This window comes from Choloepus didactylus, chromosome 10 (genome assembly GCF_015220235.1).
Source record: "Choloepus didactylus isolate mChoDid1 chromosome 10, mChoDid1.pri, whole genome shotgun sequence".
Taxonomy (NCBI): Eukaryota; Metazoa; Chordata; class Mammalia; order Pilosa; family Megalonychidae; genus Choloepus; species Choloepus didactylus.
Genome location: NC_051316.1, coordinates 89,902,844 through 89,920,147, shown reverse-complemented (window position 1 = coordinate 89,920,147; position 17,304 = coordinate 89,902,844). Strand labels below are relative to the sequence as shown.

Here is a 17,304-nt window from a genome sequence, read left to right as displayed (position 1 = left end):
TTGGGATTTGCAAAAAAAGAAAAAAGAGAAGAGAAGATTTTTGTGGGTATTTTGTAAGGTGGATAATAGATGTACAGGAAATTAAGAAGTAATTAAGAATGAAGGATTTTAAGGGGTTGGTATTATTTGTGATTTTTCCTGTTTTCTTGCAGTTTTCTGTACTTTCTACATTTTCTACCCTGAGCATGTATTATTTTGAGATTCAGAAAAAGAAAGAAAAATAATTTAAACAGAAAACACACACAAACAGGCCTGGCATGCTGGCTACAGAGGGTGGCTCAGGGGTTCTCGCTGAGGGGACCCGCAGAGGGAACCCACTGCTGTTAGTGGGGTGGTGGTGGAGCAGGAGGGGCAGGTGGGACGCAGCTCCCCTGGTTGACTTCCTACCTTTCACTACTGTCTCTGTTTTCCTTCCCAGGTGCACTGCCAATTGGTGAGGAATCTTTGGGATGTCCATCTTTCACAGCTGGTGATTCCTGAAAAGAGAAGCGTTTGGTTTTGGACAGGTGTCCCACGCTGGGGCTGATGTGCCTTCCCAGCACATTCCTGCCTGCAAGTGGCTTTTGTGTGCAATTTCCTATGGAGCAATTTGAGATGCGAACAAGTTAATGATCAAAGTGGTTAATTACACAGGAAACACAAGGGCCTCTTCAAAGTAGCATCTTGCCTTTGGAGAGAGGGAAAGGGTCCCACTATTTATAATATTTGTCAGTTGCCAACCTAGATGAAGCCATCTAAACCACCTCCAGGAAGAAACAGCACTATCACAATAGCTACTACTTATACAGAGCTAGCCAGTCACTGTGTTAGGTACCCTGCACATATCTTCTCATTTGACTCTTACAAAGACCCTATCAGTTCACTAGCATCATTATCCCCTTCACACACAAGGAAACAGAAGCTAGGAAAAGTCAAGGGACTTGCCAAGATCACACAGCTAGTAAGTGGTAGAGCCTGGACACAAACCCAGGGTTGTCTTTCTCTAAAGCCTGTACCCTTACCCACTGTGCCCTGCTGTTGTATAGTAAAATTCTGCTGACTTTCTAGATAAAGAAAGTTGTTAGTACTGTAGTGCTAAACCAAGGTAAACTCAGGTTTCCCCTTCGATTACCTCCCAGTTACAGTTCCAAAAGGTCTAGCAGCTCCAGCACATGAGCTTGAGCTCCTTCTCCTCCAGGAGCCTCACTTCCTCTCAGGCCTCTGGGGTCACCCTGCTTAGTGACAACCTGACTCTCCAACATCTCTGGACTGCCAGTGAGGCAAGGACAGAGAACTGGGGCAGCATGAATACAGGGAACACTCTCAGACAGCACTTCAACGTAAAGAAAAACACAGCACTGAAATTAGTCATTTGTAGGGGGGTGACAAACAATGAGAAGCGAGCCTGGGAGGGGCGCTGTCACTTTGAGGCTGGGCTGGATGATGGCCGGGGTACAGGTCACCCGAGTGGACAGGTGAGGTGGGAACACCAGGAAATAAACATTCTCATGGCAGCTCCCTTCAAGGAACTTGTCCATTCAGGCTAGTGGTGGAGAGCTCTTTTTGAAGCTTCTTGACTGTCATGAGCTGGGACAGCAATATAATGAGGATGCTGATGTGAAGTAATTCTTCACTCTCTTATGAGGGACCTATGCATAAACACAGAGGGCTACCTTGCCAGACTCACCCGGCTTCCTTGGAAGCAATTACATGGAAGTGACAGAGCATGCTGGAGTGGAAAAGGAGATGAAGGTTTGAAAAGGCTTATTGTGGCAGAGAAGGGTCACTCACTCTGGGTGCGGGACCGAAGCCCAACACTAGAAGATGGGAGAAAGAAATCCCACAGAGAGCAAATGGTTACATGGCCAGGGCCAACACCAAGGTTGCTCCTTGTAGATTTCCAGAAGACCCATTCTACCAGGCTCTGAGGAGTGTGCCACACACACTGAAGCAGAAGCAAAGGGAAACCATCACCAGAAAGCCATGTTCTCTTCCCATGGAGCCAAGCTGGCTTCCTATAAGGCTATGGGAGGCCCAGTCTGCTAATGAACTGGGCTGGCTCAGCCAAACAGAAGCACGGTGCAAGGGAAGTGGCCTCAGGAGAGCAGGGGCCCAACCCGCGGCCAGGCCACATGCACAAGGGAGCCAGCACCAGGAACTGCAACCTCCTGCCGAGGCTTACTTACTCCTAGAGAGTGAGGGAGCTCCTCGCTGCTCTGGCCAGAGGAATACAGATTGACATATTCACCCTCACCAGCTTCCTCACTGCCGTTTTCACTCTACGGGAGACAGGATGAGAGGAAATACACATGTGACAGGCCCTATAGACTGCCCTCAAGGTTCAGAGAGGGCAGCCAACAGGGCTGGCCCTGACCACGATGCTCCTTTTATGAGAAAGAAAAGACAGTGATAGCGCGCACTCTGCTCTACTTGGGAAACTCTACCTCAGGGTCAGAGAACAAAGTTGCTTTTGCCACCACTTGCCTCTGTGTTAGAGGGGACCCAAGTTTCCTGCTGGCTCTTTTCCAAAGATGTCAAGGACCATTCAAAACTGTCCCGGGAAGGCATATTCAGTCACAGAGGGGACTTTCCAACAGTATCATGGGAGACCATTAGCGAGGCATGGGAAAGAAGCAACACATCAAGACAACTCATCACATTGGGAAGTTAGTCTCCACTTGCCTGCATTTCCTCTGGCAACATCTACTTGTCCACTTCAACCTGCAACATAACATTTCCCTGTACCCAGATGAAGTACTGCAGGCAATTTAACAGGACAGGAAATGAGGCCCTCCATCTTCAGTACCACATGCAACTGAATACACAATTGGCTTTGATCTTTGTCACTTCCACATTTCCAAAAGTGCTTGTACCTTTCTCTAAAAACAAACAAAGCTAGCAGCATTTTCTATCTTATTCTTATGGTAACTGACTACCGCTCAATGGTCCATTTGTGGGAAATCAAATTCCTAGTTTGATGGGAACTTTGTTTAGAAGGTTCAATTCCTGTTCCAAAAGTAGATGGGCTACCATTTTACCTTGTAACCTTCCAAAGATATCAAATCAAATCTACTTAGGCTACTAATTAGCACATGCCAGCAACTGACTTGACTGCTACCGAAGGGAAGAGGAGGAATGTCTTTCAAGGACAATGATACTGCTTTCTTAAAAAAATGTACTGCCCAGCGTGAAGGTGTGTTTGTTTTTTGAGTTCTCACCGAAGGCGTCTGCAGCGAGTCAGTGAAAGAGGTTTCGGAAGGAAGGCAGACAGTGTTCCCATGAAAGGTGCTCTCCTGAGAAGATGAAAGAGGCCCGTCCACGGTGCTGGAAGGCAGACTGGCTACAGTTGGCACCACTAAGTCAGAGCTCTGAGACTGGTGGACAGGTGGGAAATGTGGAGAGGAAGAGGAGGTAGACGGAAGGAAAGGTTGAACGGAAGCTTGGTTGTGAGGCACGAAATCCTGGGAGTAGGACCTAAACACAGATTTGTACTACAGAGTCAAAGCGGAAAACAAACATAAAAACAAGGAAAAGGGAAGAAAAAAGACAGACAGAGAAAAAGTAATTAGATTAACTGTGGCTGAGCAGTGAAAGATTGTTCACAGTAACTCTAACAAGGGCCACTGATCATGCCAAACAAACCCCCATGGCCTGCTGGCCTTTGAGGTCCCCTTCCACCACACCCTGATGCTTCTTTCCTTGACAGAAAGGCTGCAAGACTAACCAGTGCTGCCTCAGAGTATCTGAATGGCAGGATGTGGAGAATGACTCCTTGATGCCCTTGAAGGAAATTAAATCTCATTAATTGTACAGGTGAACACATATACTGTTTTGTCAGAAAATTAAACCTACACAACCCAGTCTATTGCTTTTTTTCCCTTCAGGAATTTTATGGCTAAATTCAAAGCGTGTAGTCAAATACTTGGTCGTATCTAATTCTGAATCTTTAGTATGAATCTCTCTGGGTTTATCTATTAAATATCAACACTGCAGTCTTTTAAATATTGCAATTCACCTCAAATCCTTTTAGAAGGGAAGGGCATAAGCCTTAAAAATGGTTGGAAGACAAGTGTTAATCAAAACACTTAATAATTTCAATGAGTTCATTTCCCTTCCCTACTCAGTCTTTTGTTTTAACAAGTGACATGTTCTTACAATGCCTCTGATGACATCTTGGAGCTGAAAGGCTAAATTCCCCCCAGATCTCCTCAAAGTAAAAAGTCCGAGATCAGGCTGAGTAGTGACAGTGAAGGCCCCACATCTTCTTAGATCCAGTGATCATTCCCAGGCCTGGACTCTCCTGCTGGAGGACTGACAGAGAAGCTCTGGGACCACTGGCCACTCAGCTAAAAATCCAATGATATCATCGTACCCTGCAAAGGTTCCTGCCAACACTCTGCTAACTGTCACGGAGAAGTGGGAGAAGAGTGCATGGATGGCAGCGGGTCTGAAGCCCCTGCTGGGCTTAATTGCCCATTGTGGATTGCTGGAACATGATAAAAGTCAAACCCAATATAAATGTACACATGTATTCAATCAAATATTCTCTGCATTTGTCATTGCACAGGATTTTCAGAACTCACAGAAGCAAGGAAAAGGAGAAAGAAGAAATGAAGTTTTAAACTAACAGGAGGTCAGTTGCTCATATCCTTAAGCAGTTTTGCAAAGTTACTCTTTAACACATACAGAAAGCTGCTGCAATTCAAGGGATAATCAATCCCACCATCCGGCTGTGCTGAGAACCCTAGTCCCTTCTTGGTAGTGCTGGTCAGAATCTAAAGCTCTTTTACTCCTTCCTCAGTGACACCAAGGCCCTCTCACTCCTCTGGACTCCAGTGGCTGCTGCTTTATTTTAGACCTATGATACTTGCCCTAGGCACCTACTCATTCCGATACATTTTATTTCCCCAACTAAGTAGCAAATTCCTCAAGGCCAAACCTCATATACGGTTAAATGAATTAGTCAGAGCTATACATATTATGGACCAACTAGTACTCAACACTCTGAAATAAAAGTTCTGTGTACATGTTTTTCCAGAAACGCTCAGTGACCAGATCCCTTCAGTTCAGCACTCTAATACTCCAAGCTCACTGCAGTGCCCTTACCTGCCAGATTCCACACTTCATTTCAATGACAGCAACTACCAAAAACAGCCATTCAGGCAAGCAAGAGGCAAGAGCAGTTGGGAAACTCACTTTGGGCCTATTTGTGGATGGCAGTGGGTGAAGTGTTTGGCTTTTGGGGTCCTCCATTTCATCTCCAGAGGATGCTCTCCCCATAATGAGGCTTACTCACTGGCTGGGAAGGTCCTCAAAGATGAGTGGAATGCACTGGCATGGTCCTAGAAACCCCCACATCATCCTGTTTCAGGCAGTGGTTTCAGTCTCAGGCAGATTTCCAGAACCTCAGATCTGTCAGACCCTCATTCCCAACTCCCAGGCTCTGCGGCTCTGTGACGAGATCTGCTAATAGATACCTCTCTCCTTGCCACATTCCACCTACTCATTGCTACCTAGTTTAAGATTCACACTCAGTGCCAACTCTTTCTGGAATCCTGGCACTATCTTCGTTAATGTTCATTCCCTACCACCACCACCACGTAAGCTCACATAGCACTCAAGCATGCTCTGAAATAATTTAGCACCTTATTTATATACATGCAGATGTTTTTTGGGTAATCACAAAATGTATCAAGTTTGAAGGTTATCTTCCTAACTGATCATATTCTATGTTTAACAGATTCTTACTTGTTCAGAGGAGGAGACTGCCACATCACGTGTGCCTTTTCTGGGAGACGTTACAGTGTAGCTGCTTTAAGAGTGCATGTTCTCCTTGAATAGGGGGTGTGATCTGGATGATCCGTACAGGTTAGCATGAAGCCCCAATATATCCCAGGGTAATTTGGGCAGAGAATAAAAAGTATTTGCAAAGCCCCTTGAGGGACCAGGGGAAAATGTAGTAATATATTAAACTTTCCCAACTGGGGAATTACTGATATTCTTGCAAGCACTGGGGACTACCAGTTTAGTCTGTATGTATGGTATGTAATGAAGCTTGTTACTGCAAAGGAGAGGCTAAGCCTATTTATAATTGTGCCTAAGAGTCACCCCCAGAGAACCTTTTTTGTTGCTCAGATGTGGCCTCTCTCTCTCTAAGCCAACTCTGCAAGTAAATTCACTGCCCTCCCCACTACGTGGGGCATGACTCCCAGGGATGAGCCCAGACCTGGCATCGTAGGATTGAGAAAGCCTTCTGGACCAAAAGGAGGAAGAGAAATGAAACAAAATAAAGTTTCAGTGGCTGAGAGTTTTCAAATGGAGTTGAGGGGTCATTCTGGAGGTTATTCTTATGCATTATATAGATGACCCTTTTTAGTTTTTAGTGTATTAGAATAGCTAGAAGGAAATACCTGAAACTGCTGAACACCCAGTAGCCTTGATTCTTGAAGTTGATCGTATGACTATATAGCTTACACAGTGTGACCATGTGATTGTGAAAACCTTGTGGCTCACACTTACTTTATCCAGTACATGGACAGATGAGTGGAAAAATGGGGACAAAAAGTAAATGAATAATTGGGGAGCAGGGAGGGTAAGAGATGTTTTGGGTGTTCTTTTCTGCTTCCATTTTTGTTTTTATTCTTATCTTTATTTTTTTGAGAAAAGAAAACTTTCAAAAATTGATTGTGGAGGTGAATGCACAACTATATGATGATACTGTGGTCAACTGTACACTTTGGATGATTGTATGGTATGTTACTATATCTCAATAAAATTGCATTAAAACAAAAAAGAATGTATGTTCCTGAGTCAGAAAAATGTGGGCTTGGATCCTGCACTATTTCTTTCTACCCAAATTACCTTGGACAAGTCACTTAAGTTCTTGGCCTCAGTTTCTTCATCCTGAAAATGGAGATGAAAATAACAGCACCTATCTCATAAGGTTTCTGGGTGTATTCACTGAGATAATCCCCTATAAATCCTTAGGACAGTGCTGGCATGTGGCAAGCACTCAATCAATGTCAACTGTCCTCCCTTGTCCTCCAAAATACCAAGGTAGGAACTACTCCAAAAAAACAGAGTTGAGGCATTTGATAGGGGCCCAATACATATCTGCTGAGTGAATACTTAGGAATTGATTCTATTGTTATTATTATTAACTAAAGAGCCCAGAATACTTACTGCCTGGAACACAGCTGCGTCTTAATGAGCATGGAAGGGTTCAGGTCCACTGTGTGAGACTAAAAAGAGGGGCTCAGAGATGCCACCAGGGGTGTAAACTGCTGAGGAGAGGGGCAGCCATCAAAGAGAAAGGAAGGGATTCTTGATATCACATCTCTTGGACAAAGGGTCCTGGCCTGCTTCATCCCGCCCTTTCTCCGTCCCTCCCTCAGCAGCTCCTTGCCTGTGAGCAGCTCTGGTATTCAAGCTATGCAGTCAAGCTGGGACAAGAGCCAAGCCTGAAAAGTACCTTTAAGGGGGTGGGGAGGTGGAAGGGAATGCTCTCTTATTATAAAGTGCATTTGTTGCCTTCTCCAGCCAAGCCACAACAGGGATCATTATCATACCATTTTCAACAAGGCCCAGTCTCTACTGATTCCCCAAAGTTCCTTTAAGATCATATTTATTCATACAGGCAGGGAGCAAAGCAGGGCTGGCCATTCACAGAAACACCACTTAATCACATTCTTAAGTTTATTTTAGGATCTGGCTGGTACCAGGCTTTGCTTCTGATGAGCTGCTGTACTTTCTGCAGCAGGAATTTTTATTTATAGCTATAGTAAGACTGTTTGGGCTGAGGATTTTATATATGAGGGGCTGTCTGTCTGGAGATCTGCAAATTTCTACAGAAGGTCTGGGAGTGCCAGAGCAAGTTCTTGAGAAAGAGAATAGTGGGGAGACAGTGGGGATGAGGTGGCGTGAAGTATCTGGCCCCTAAAGCTAACTCTGTTCACGTAATCAGTCAAAATGCCACAAGGACTTCTTCATAACAGTGATGATGATGACAATTACTCTTACTGAATGCTTACTGCTGGCCAGATGAGGTGCTGATATGATCCTTATTACCACAATGAAGAAACTGAGGCTGGGAAGGGAAGCTACATCTTAATAACCCATGGCTGGTAAGAAGTGGTGTTGGGATGACCTGTATTATACTCAGTACATCTTCTGAATGGATGAACAGTACTCTGGGAATATGACAGATGCTAACTACAAGATTCCCACAGCCCTGCAGAATACAGCCCTACGGACACTGCTCAGAGACCTTCCCAGCTGAGTGTTTTGTGATGGATGAGCATGCAGAAGGCAGTGAGATGAGGCTTGATAAATAATCCAGGGATGCAGAGAGCTGTACTTTCTCCATTAACTAAGGTGTTCCAGGGACAAGCAGGGAAAAGACCTGACCTTGTGAGACACTAGAACCAGCAACCTGCTCTTTTGGAAACACCCTGGAAAGAACACCAAGAGTCTTTTGACTCTTAAAAGATGATGAAACTGATGATCTTATATGTATTAGTGTGTGATTCTTTATTAAAAAGCAAAACTATCAGAAGTTGGCCAGGTACCACCAATTTTAAATGACACTCTCTCCATTATATTCCTGGCATAAAAAATGACTAGGCATGGGGCCTATGTCGCGTTGGCAAGAAAGCAAAAGAGCAGATTTTTAAACAAAAAGTCTGATTCCTCAACATAATAGACGTTCCATTTAATTCTTGTGATTATCAGGAAAACTGGAGGTGCCTGAGAAGACAATTGGACTGACAGCAGCTGAGAGTTAGAACCACAGGCTAAAGGATCTTGACTCAAATGACTACTCAATAGCGGCTTAAGCGCCAAACCTTGGAGAATTTTCAACACTACGAATTACAGGGAAATGTGATCATTTAAATGAATGGACTCACTGTTGTAGTGAAGTGTTTGGGAAGTATAGAAGCTGCCAGAGATTGGCCATTACTGCACAATCTTGGCTCAAGCAAGGTTTATGACTTCAGTGTTTTTGGACATTACTTAGCAAAACAGATAAGCTAGTAGACAGCTGGTTTTTGGGCTTAAACTTTTATCCATCATTTGCGAGAAAAAACACTCAAAGGAAACTGCTTTTCTAGTGTGGTTAAGGTTTTCTTCCTCTACGGAGAATCACTGGGAACCATAGCTCAAAAGCATGCTTCCTTCAACCAGGAACCGCAAGTGTCAACATAATAGGGCTCCGAAATTATTTACTGTAGAAGGAATTCAAGCTCATAGCTGCAGCACAACACCCCACACAATTTCCTGAAGAGAAGCATGTCTGATTTGGTTCTTACAGAGATGGGATATGATCATTCCTAAGTCACCAGGAAGGACCCTTGATAATATTTCTAATATTCCTTGTTATTCTATTTGGCAAACTGGAGGGAAGACTTCGTCTTCTCTCTCCTTCCTGGTTCCAATTAACTGTTCATGAAAGCCATCCTTTGGTTCTACCTTAGGCCTGCAGGCAACTTCCTCCTTTGATCCTTTTGGGTTAATTTACAACAATAACTACACTTTACATAATGTCAAAAGATGAGATTCCAAAGCCAAGTGGTAGATTCTGAGGCTGATGCTGGGGAGCACCTACACTTGAAATCTCTCACAGGCTATTTTCTCTTTGCTACTGTCAAGGAGAGGCACTTTCCTTGGTTATATTGTGTGAATCATGAAATATCATTAACCTTAGCAAAAAGGGTAACATTAGCATTGTCAGTCCAAAAAAATATCCTCTTCTTTTTAAAAATAAACTTCTTAGTAGAGTTCATTTTCAAATCCACTTGAAAATTCTAAGAACAAAAATGTTTTGCTTGGGAGAATTTTAGGTAGTAAGATGGGTGACACAATTTTGCAAAACGGAATCACAAGATCTTCTTGAACACACTGTATTTGTGGCCCATGGCTTCAAGTTAATTATACACTTGCAAACCCTCCCACACATCAACTCTTTACAGAACAAGATTTAGTACACATCAAAAATGATTCAAATTCAGTTCTAGAAATCTGACTGATTTATCTTTACTCAGTTTAAACAGCATTATGGGGGCTCTAATTTATAGTTATTCTTAGAACTCTATTTAGAGCCTGTAGCTATTATACTCTACAAAGCTTCAGAATACAAAGGACAAAAAAACACGCCTCTCAATGTCTAGCCTACGGACTTCTTACCCAGCCTTACCAGGTCTCATCATTTATTTGTTAATTAAGCAATTCATAAGTGTCAACATAATAATTTATTTTTCATGATGGGGATCCAGATTCGAATGTGGGCTCTAGTTTAGCTTATCTATTCTGGCTTCTCGATCTCTAGAATAGGGGTAAAACATTCAATCACAGAGTAGTAAGGAAGGACCCTTGACAAGTAGACAAGGAGACTGAAAACATGAAAGTTAAAGGCAATAGTCAATGTGCGTGGAACACTGCTCTTAGTGTTCCTGTCACATGACCTAACAAGGAATAGAGGGGTCCTTTTGGCACCTGACCAATTAGATTATCACAGATAGAGTCAAAAGTACACCAGCAGCAAGGTGCTACTGGGAATTCCTGTGTACATGAAATTCCTGTGTATGAAGCTGATCTGAGAACAATGATCATCCAAAATGCTGTGAACAAAAAAGAGGTGGCAATCAGGAAGCTTTTAGAAGCAGGGGGTGGAAATGACGCTCCTTCTAAATCAGAGCTATTGCTTTTGAGGGTCCTCAAGGAAAGGATCTCCAACTTCTCTTCCCACTGTTGAGGGTTCTGATGAGTCCTGTTCTCTTTGCATGGTCCTTGCCGTCTTCAGCAGGGCAAGGCATACATACTCGCTCCTGAGATCAGGTGACAAATGCCAGTGCTGGGGGTCTATACAAATGAGGGCTCTAATAGCCTCCTCTTTGGGGCTCAGGAACCTGGAAGAATGCTAGTCTGAGTATCTATCTCTCTGTCTACAAGGCTGCCTCAGTAGAGTCTAATCAGGACTTCAGCACTTCAGAGGTAGAGTTGGCTGCACAAGAACCCCGGGTCTTTCAGGAAGGGCAGAAAAGTACAGCGCGAACATACTGGAAGAGCTAATCCATATTTCAATGGCCCAGCAGACCGGAACTGTGTATAAAACTCTCAAACCAGACATCCAGCAGCCAGAGCCATTTGGGTCAGCAATGAAGAGAAATGAGGAAGAAAATGGGCTCTGGGACACAGCATGGAACCAAGGCATCATGTTTTGGCATTAGATGGCTCTGATGAAAATGATGGGAAAGCAGAAAAAGATGGACATGATGGCGAAGACTGAGGGAGAAAACCGGGAAAAACCTTTAGTTGTTAGAGGCCTCCTTGCTTTTGGGTGAATCAAAATCCTCATAGCCAGTTCAAAGCATCACAGAGTACTTCCCACTTGCTTGCTAGGCCCTGAGCTATACAGCAAAGCTGCAAGTTCCTAAAAAGCCCATTCTCTATTCTCAGAGGACTTATAATCTTGAGAAAAAGAACCTAAACATTACAAAAGAAAAAAAAAAGAAAGAAAAATCCTAACTCAATGTAATAATAGTAAATAGTATAATACATACCTTTTTACTAAATGCTGATGGTATGCAATGCACTATACTAAATGCTTTATATGAGTTTTTCCTTTAATTGTCACAACAATCTCATTCCCTCATTGGACAGAAGAGGAAATGGAGGCTTAGATTGGGGTGCCATGTTCAGGTTCACTCAGCAGGTAAGAACAAACATGGTGGGGGAAGGAGATGGAGGAAGTTTGGGAAAAGCAGGAAGAAGAGAAAAGTATGTATGGGGAATAATGAGTATGTGTAAGGAGAAAGTGGGAGATAAGGTTGAGGAGGAGGGTATGCAAGTAATGGGAAGGTGGATGGGTGAGTAGAGGTAGCCTACAAGGGCCTTGGAAGACTGAGAAAAATGTTGGACCTGTTTCTGCAGTACTTGATGAGACCTGATTTTGGCTATAGTGTTGAGAAAGCAACTGACTTTGGGGGCAGGAAGGTCAATTAAGGAGGCTATGGTGGCCATTCAGATGAGATGGTGGAGGCTGGGACCAATGGAGTGGTGACAGGGCTGGAGAAAAGTGGACCAGCTCAAGGAATATTAATGAGGAAGAGACAGCAGGATTTGGTGGCTGTGCATATGTGTTTATGTTTCTCCATGGAGTAGGAGGAAATACTCAAGGTTGACATCACCATTTCTTGCTCGGGCAACTCAGTGGATGGTGAAACATTCACAGAAATAGCAGAGATGGAGAAGAGTGGATTTGGCAGGGCAAGATTTAATGAAAAATGACTGAGTGCCTGTTATGGGTTAGGCATGTGGGGACTAGCTCTTTATCTCAGGGATTCTAAAGTCTAGTGAAGAGATAAACTGACACACAAATAGCTATAAAACCCATGGAGAGTTAAGACTTGTATTTGTAGTACTCATAGGTTATAGTCTACTGTTAAGCCCCCAAGAATGGAGAAGTGTCTTTGAAAAATATGTAATATCCACAAAACACACAAGTTACACCAGGTGGATGACTGTGGGGTGATGGTGGGATGGAGAGGCCCTAGAGAGGTTTTCCAACAGTGGGTCACCAAAGCATAGTCTTCATTTTCCCCTAAAAAGAAACAGTTCGCATGCTGACAATGCAAGGGGGCCATTCTGAAAGAAAACCAGGACAGGAAGGCAGGCATATGAAACAAAGCCCCTCAGGGAGGATACAGCGCTGAGAAATATTTTCTCTGTCTCTGGGCCACAACTTCTGCCCTCAGACATTCCCCTCCCTTTCATCTCTCAACGTAACTAGCTCTAGCGAGGACAAGAAGTCAATAAAGATAAGATGACATCAGAAAGAAACAAGGGACAGAGATAGGAGGTGGGAACTCGTTTTTTCCAACAGGTAGTCACAGACACCTTTCTGAGCCAAGCAACCAAAGAACCCCATGCAGGACTCATTTCCAGTTCTCTTATCAGCCATTCTCATTTCTTTCTCTACTCCATTCTCTCTTTCCTCCTCCTCCTTCATCTTTTCACTTTCCTATTTGTCCTTTAGACAAGTCATTGTGCCCACTGTCTCTGTGAAGGCTGCTGGGTTACTCTTTGCCAGGAGATTGGGGCAACGGTGGGAGAGAGAAGGGAGAGGGGAGGGAGGGGGAGAGAATGACAGAAAAACAGATGCACTAGTGGAACTTAAGGTACCTACCATGTGTCTGAAGGAGATGGGGCTCTTGCCCTATCTCACAGTGAGGGCACGAGCATTGCACAGAAACCAAGAGTCTTCATGAAGAGCATACGTGCTGATGCATGAAAACCTGGGCCCACCATCTCAGAAAACTACTATTTTGCCTGGAATGGGATACCACCTGCTCTACGGACCTTTTTTTGTTTTTAATTGAAGTCCTCAAGATGATACCACATACTTGACTTTCTTACTCCAAGGATTTAAAAAACAAAACAAAACAAAACAAAACAAAACAACAAAACAAAAAAATGACAGCTATTACGGGCATTTCAAAACAACTTTTTCCCCAAATCTGGGTCTAGCAGCAGTTTTATTCATCTAGAAGTCATTCTGGAAGCCAAGATGGTAAATAAATATTTCAACACATATCTAGCATCCAAATATTTCTCTTGGTAACAGTAAATATCCATAACTTACAGTTAGCAAAAAAAGGATGAACAAGAATGAGGGCTAAACAGTTTGAGGGTTGGAGAAAGGTAATTTTTCTAATGTCAACACTGAAATTCCTGCACACGGCACTGGCAACCCTAATAGTTACTGAGAGATTGTCACTAATATACTGGTAAGAGCAAAGTGAATATGGATTCAATTTAAAACTGTCAAGATTCACACTACCAGAGTTCAGAGCCAGAGGAAATGCAAGCCAGCGAAGGGATATGAAAAGGAGATGGCCCATGGGAATTCAAGTGTTGAGAGTAGAAAGGTCTGGTATATTGGGGGGACCAGAGCTAGAGAGAAGGAAGGTGGGAGGTCAAAACAGGGTGGGCAGGGCTTCTTATGGGCAGCCATGAGAACATGGCAGGGACCCAATGGGGCACAAGAGCCCAGAAAGCAATCAAGGAAGAGTCCAGGGACAGGAAGAAGGACACCACCATCATGTCAGAAAGCTCAGGCACCACTGCTGTTTCTAGAATGAATAGAGAGTCAATTACTCCAACATTTATCAGCAACTTTATATGACAGGCACACTGCGAGGCACTACAGAACCAGAAACAAAGGAGACAGACTCTTGGGCCTTGGTGAAGGCTGTACCTACTTCTCAATATCTTTTCCTGTTTCACAGTCACTGTCATTTTCTTTCTTTTACCAAACTAGTTTTAATGTCCCAGAGACCAAATATCAGGGCTTGGTTACTTGCCTGTGTAGATGTTAAATATCTTAGGATTATGGCACATAGTGGGAATGAAAAGGAAGTCTATGGACCAGGAGCTAACACTTTCATCAAACCAGAGTCAAGCAGACCTAGCTGAAGCCTGCTGAGAGGAGAGTGGGAAGGGAAAGCTGAAGGATAGTGTGCACCACTCAGGAATAGATGGAGTGGGAATATGCCACTTGTAGGATATAGGAAGTACTGGAGAGGATTCACTGAAACGGGAAGCTCAGGACACAGCCGGTTTCAATGAACGCAGGTGTAGGGGAAACTGGCTGATTACAGAGTGGGAGGTTCTGAGGAGACACAGTGGAAGGGCTGGCTTTTGACACTTTCCTTCAGATGTCTCTCCCATGACCTTGACTCTTCAGTGCTTATTCAAGATGACCTGTCAAAATATATGCTGGGCTTTCCAGCCTCCATCACTCAGGCAATTCTCTCTGCTTGGAACATCTCTGTCCTATTTTCCCTGCCCTTTATCTCCTTATTGAAATCCTAAATGTCCTTTAAGACATAGTTTAAGCTCTTCTTCCTCCATGGAGCTCTGCTTGACTTCTTCCCCACTCCACCATACATGACTTTGTAATGTTCATGCCCTTACTCATGAGATGAGTCACATGCCTTAATATGAGTCTCTTTTATGACTGTCTAGTTCTGCCTACTGAATTGTGTTTCTTGGTGGATGGGGCTGTGTTTCCTTATCTCTGGATCCCTCTTCCAACCTAACCCATACACAAGAAATACACCACGCTGTTGAATTAAACTGATTCTTTGGATCCCAGAAAGAGTGAACAAGAATACTTTCTCAGCACTTATTTCAATTTGAATTGTTCAATTTAGGTTTATTGCTCTTCAAATTCCCTTGGCAAGAGCTTTCAATCATTAGAATCTTTAGATAAAAGTAACACTGTGCCAAAAACCATGTGAGGTGTCTTCAGATTTGGTAACTGTTGTATTCCTAAATGGCATTTCTTTGGAATTCCATGCTGAACTGATAGCACAAGCCTAGAAACAATGGAATGAAGAAGTTTAGGAACAAAGGGCTTCTCTGATAGCAACCCAAAGCTCTCTTCTCTGGTACTCAACTTTTAAAATTTTAAAGCAAAAACTTTATGATGAAAATGACTATGTTAGCATTACATTAACTTTTTTGGGGCTTCAACAAATCAGATGTCAAATGTTCCAAACATTTAGGCCATTACTAAAGGCTCTTGAGACCTGGGGTGTACTTTCCTTTTAATGAAATAAAGTACTTTTATTAGTGCGTACTCCTGGGCCCCTTTCATGGAGTTCGTGCTTAGAATGCAGTATTTTAGATGCACAATGTCTTAAGATTCCTCTATATGGATGAAAACTCATATCCAAACTTAATTGAAACGCCCTCAAATTTTCCTTAATTTTGTAGCAAACAGTCCAATTCATTCACAGTCCTCTAACTCCAAAGTGCTCCCAAGAGATATTGTAGAAACTCTTAGGATAACTCATAATTACATTCTGTTCATGGGGGTGGGGGAATACAGTCAAGAGCTAGGATTATCTAAAGGCCAAGTTTTAAAAGATTTGTGAAAGGAGACTGCCAGCGGTACTTTCTTAGGAAACAGGGCATCTGTGCAACCTGAGCAGAGGGTGGGTTATTTAGCCTTTCTATAGCACTCCTAGGTTTATAGAGGGCTCTAAAAAGTTGAGCCCTAGCATTCAATGAAAGACTGTACTCCAAGCTCATAAAAGGCAAGACTTTCTTAGCCCTGGACATTGAATGGCTCCTAAAGACAGCAACCAAACAAAACCAAACAGTGAACCTGAGTTTGGATAAATCTTTAAAATTCACCTGTTTCAACTTTATCATTTATAGAGGCAGTAAGGAACAGTCCGAGTAGGTTAAACTATTTGCCCAACCTATTGTGTGTAGAATTAAAAGCAGAGCCAAGACTAGAATCCAGAACTCTTATTACTAAGGTAATAACTTACTAATAATTCTCTAAGCTTACTAAATATGCTAGTCAGGTCCATATTATTTCATTTCATCCTCACAATCATTTGATGAGGCAGGTAAATGTATAATCTCAAAGGAAAGAACCTGAGGCCCAGGGAGGATAAGTGAATTACCCAAGGGCAAACTGATTTTAAGTGGGATCTGAAATTGGCTCTATTCCAAAGTTTCTTCCACTGCTGCTCAGAGTTTCATTTTAACAGACTGAAGGAAGAAGGCTGGCTCTTTAGGTGCTTGGACAGATGTGGATTCCAGTGAAAGACAATAGAATAGCACTGTGTCTCCTTAAGTGTTACTATCCTCTAGGCCTTTCTTTATAAGGCTTAATAAAAAAAAAAAAAAAAAAAAAAGCTGCAACTATTCCCCTCCCCATCCATGCTCCTTTGTAATGTAATTTAGCAGCAACTCTCTTCAGGAGGTAGAGTCTACTTCCCCATTCACTGTATCTGGGCTGGCCTTGTGATTTTATCAAGGGAATGCAATGGAAATAACATTGCATCAATTTCTAAATCTAAAGCCTAGGCTCTTAAGATACCGTAGAAGGGGCACTTCCTAAATATGGGTTCGTTGCCTGCCACAGCCAATGGAAGTCACACTAAACCAGGCTGAAGAGGAAAAGAGGGTTTATTTACACCAGCAGGAGACAAGAGAAGCTTTCCTGAATCTGCATCCCCAAAATGTTTCTTCAATTGGTTTTTATGCAAGTTTAGAGACAAAGAGAGATAATCAATTAACATGCAACAAGAGTGATAGACAAAGGCTTATCTATATCTGAGAGAGAGGCTTGGAGGCAATCTCCCAGTGATTCTTTAATTGGCTAAACCTGTTAGAGACAAAGAGAGTTAATTATTTTAGTTAACATGTAACAGGTTTGGAGAACTTCAGTAACTTAGTTATTTCTTGTTTACTTCAGGAACTAGGTGACACCTGGAAAGGTGCCTCCAGGTGTCTAGGGAGATAGAT

General features: G+C 43.0%; 1 protein-coding gene across 11 annotated transcripts in view; it reads right to left on the bottom strand.

The window, feature by feature from the left end:
* Positions 1–17,304, bottom strand: part of RAPGEF1 (Rap guanine nucleotide exchange factor 1) — a 165,927-nt gene that overhangs the window by 22,389 nt on the left and 126,234 nt on the right. For 3 of the 11 annotated variants that reach the window (XM_037798648.1, XM_037798649.1, XM_037798652.1), the window contains 3 exons: positions 3,198–3,470; positions 2,166–2,258; positions 388–476 (listed from right to left, as the gene is read on the bottom strand). In XM_037798648.1, coding sequence (XP_037654576.1) covers positions 388–476; positions 2,166–2,258; positions 3,198–3,470 — 455 coding nt within the window. The remainder of the gene's footprint in view (positions 1–387; positions 477–2,165; positions 2,259–3,197; positions 3,471–17,304) is intronic. The other 8 variants (XM_037798650.1, XM_037798651.1, XM_037798653.1 and 5 more) reach the window with 3 other exon arrangements.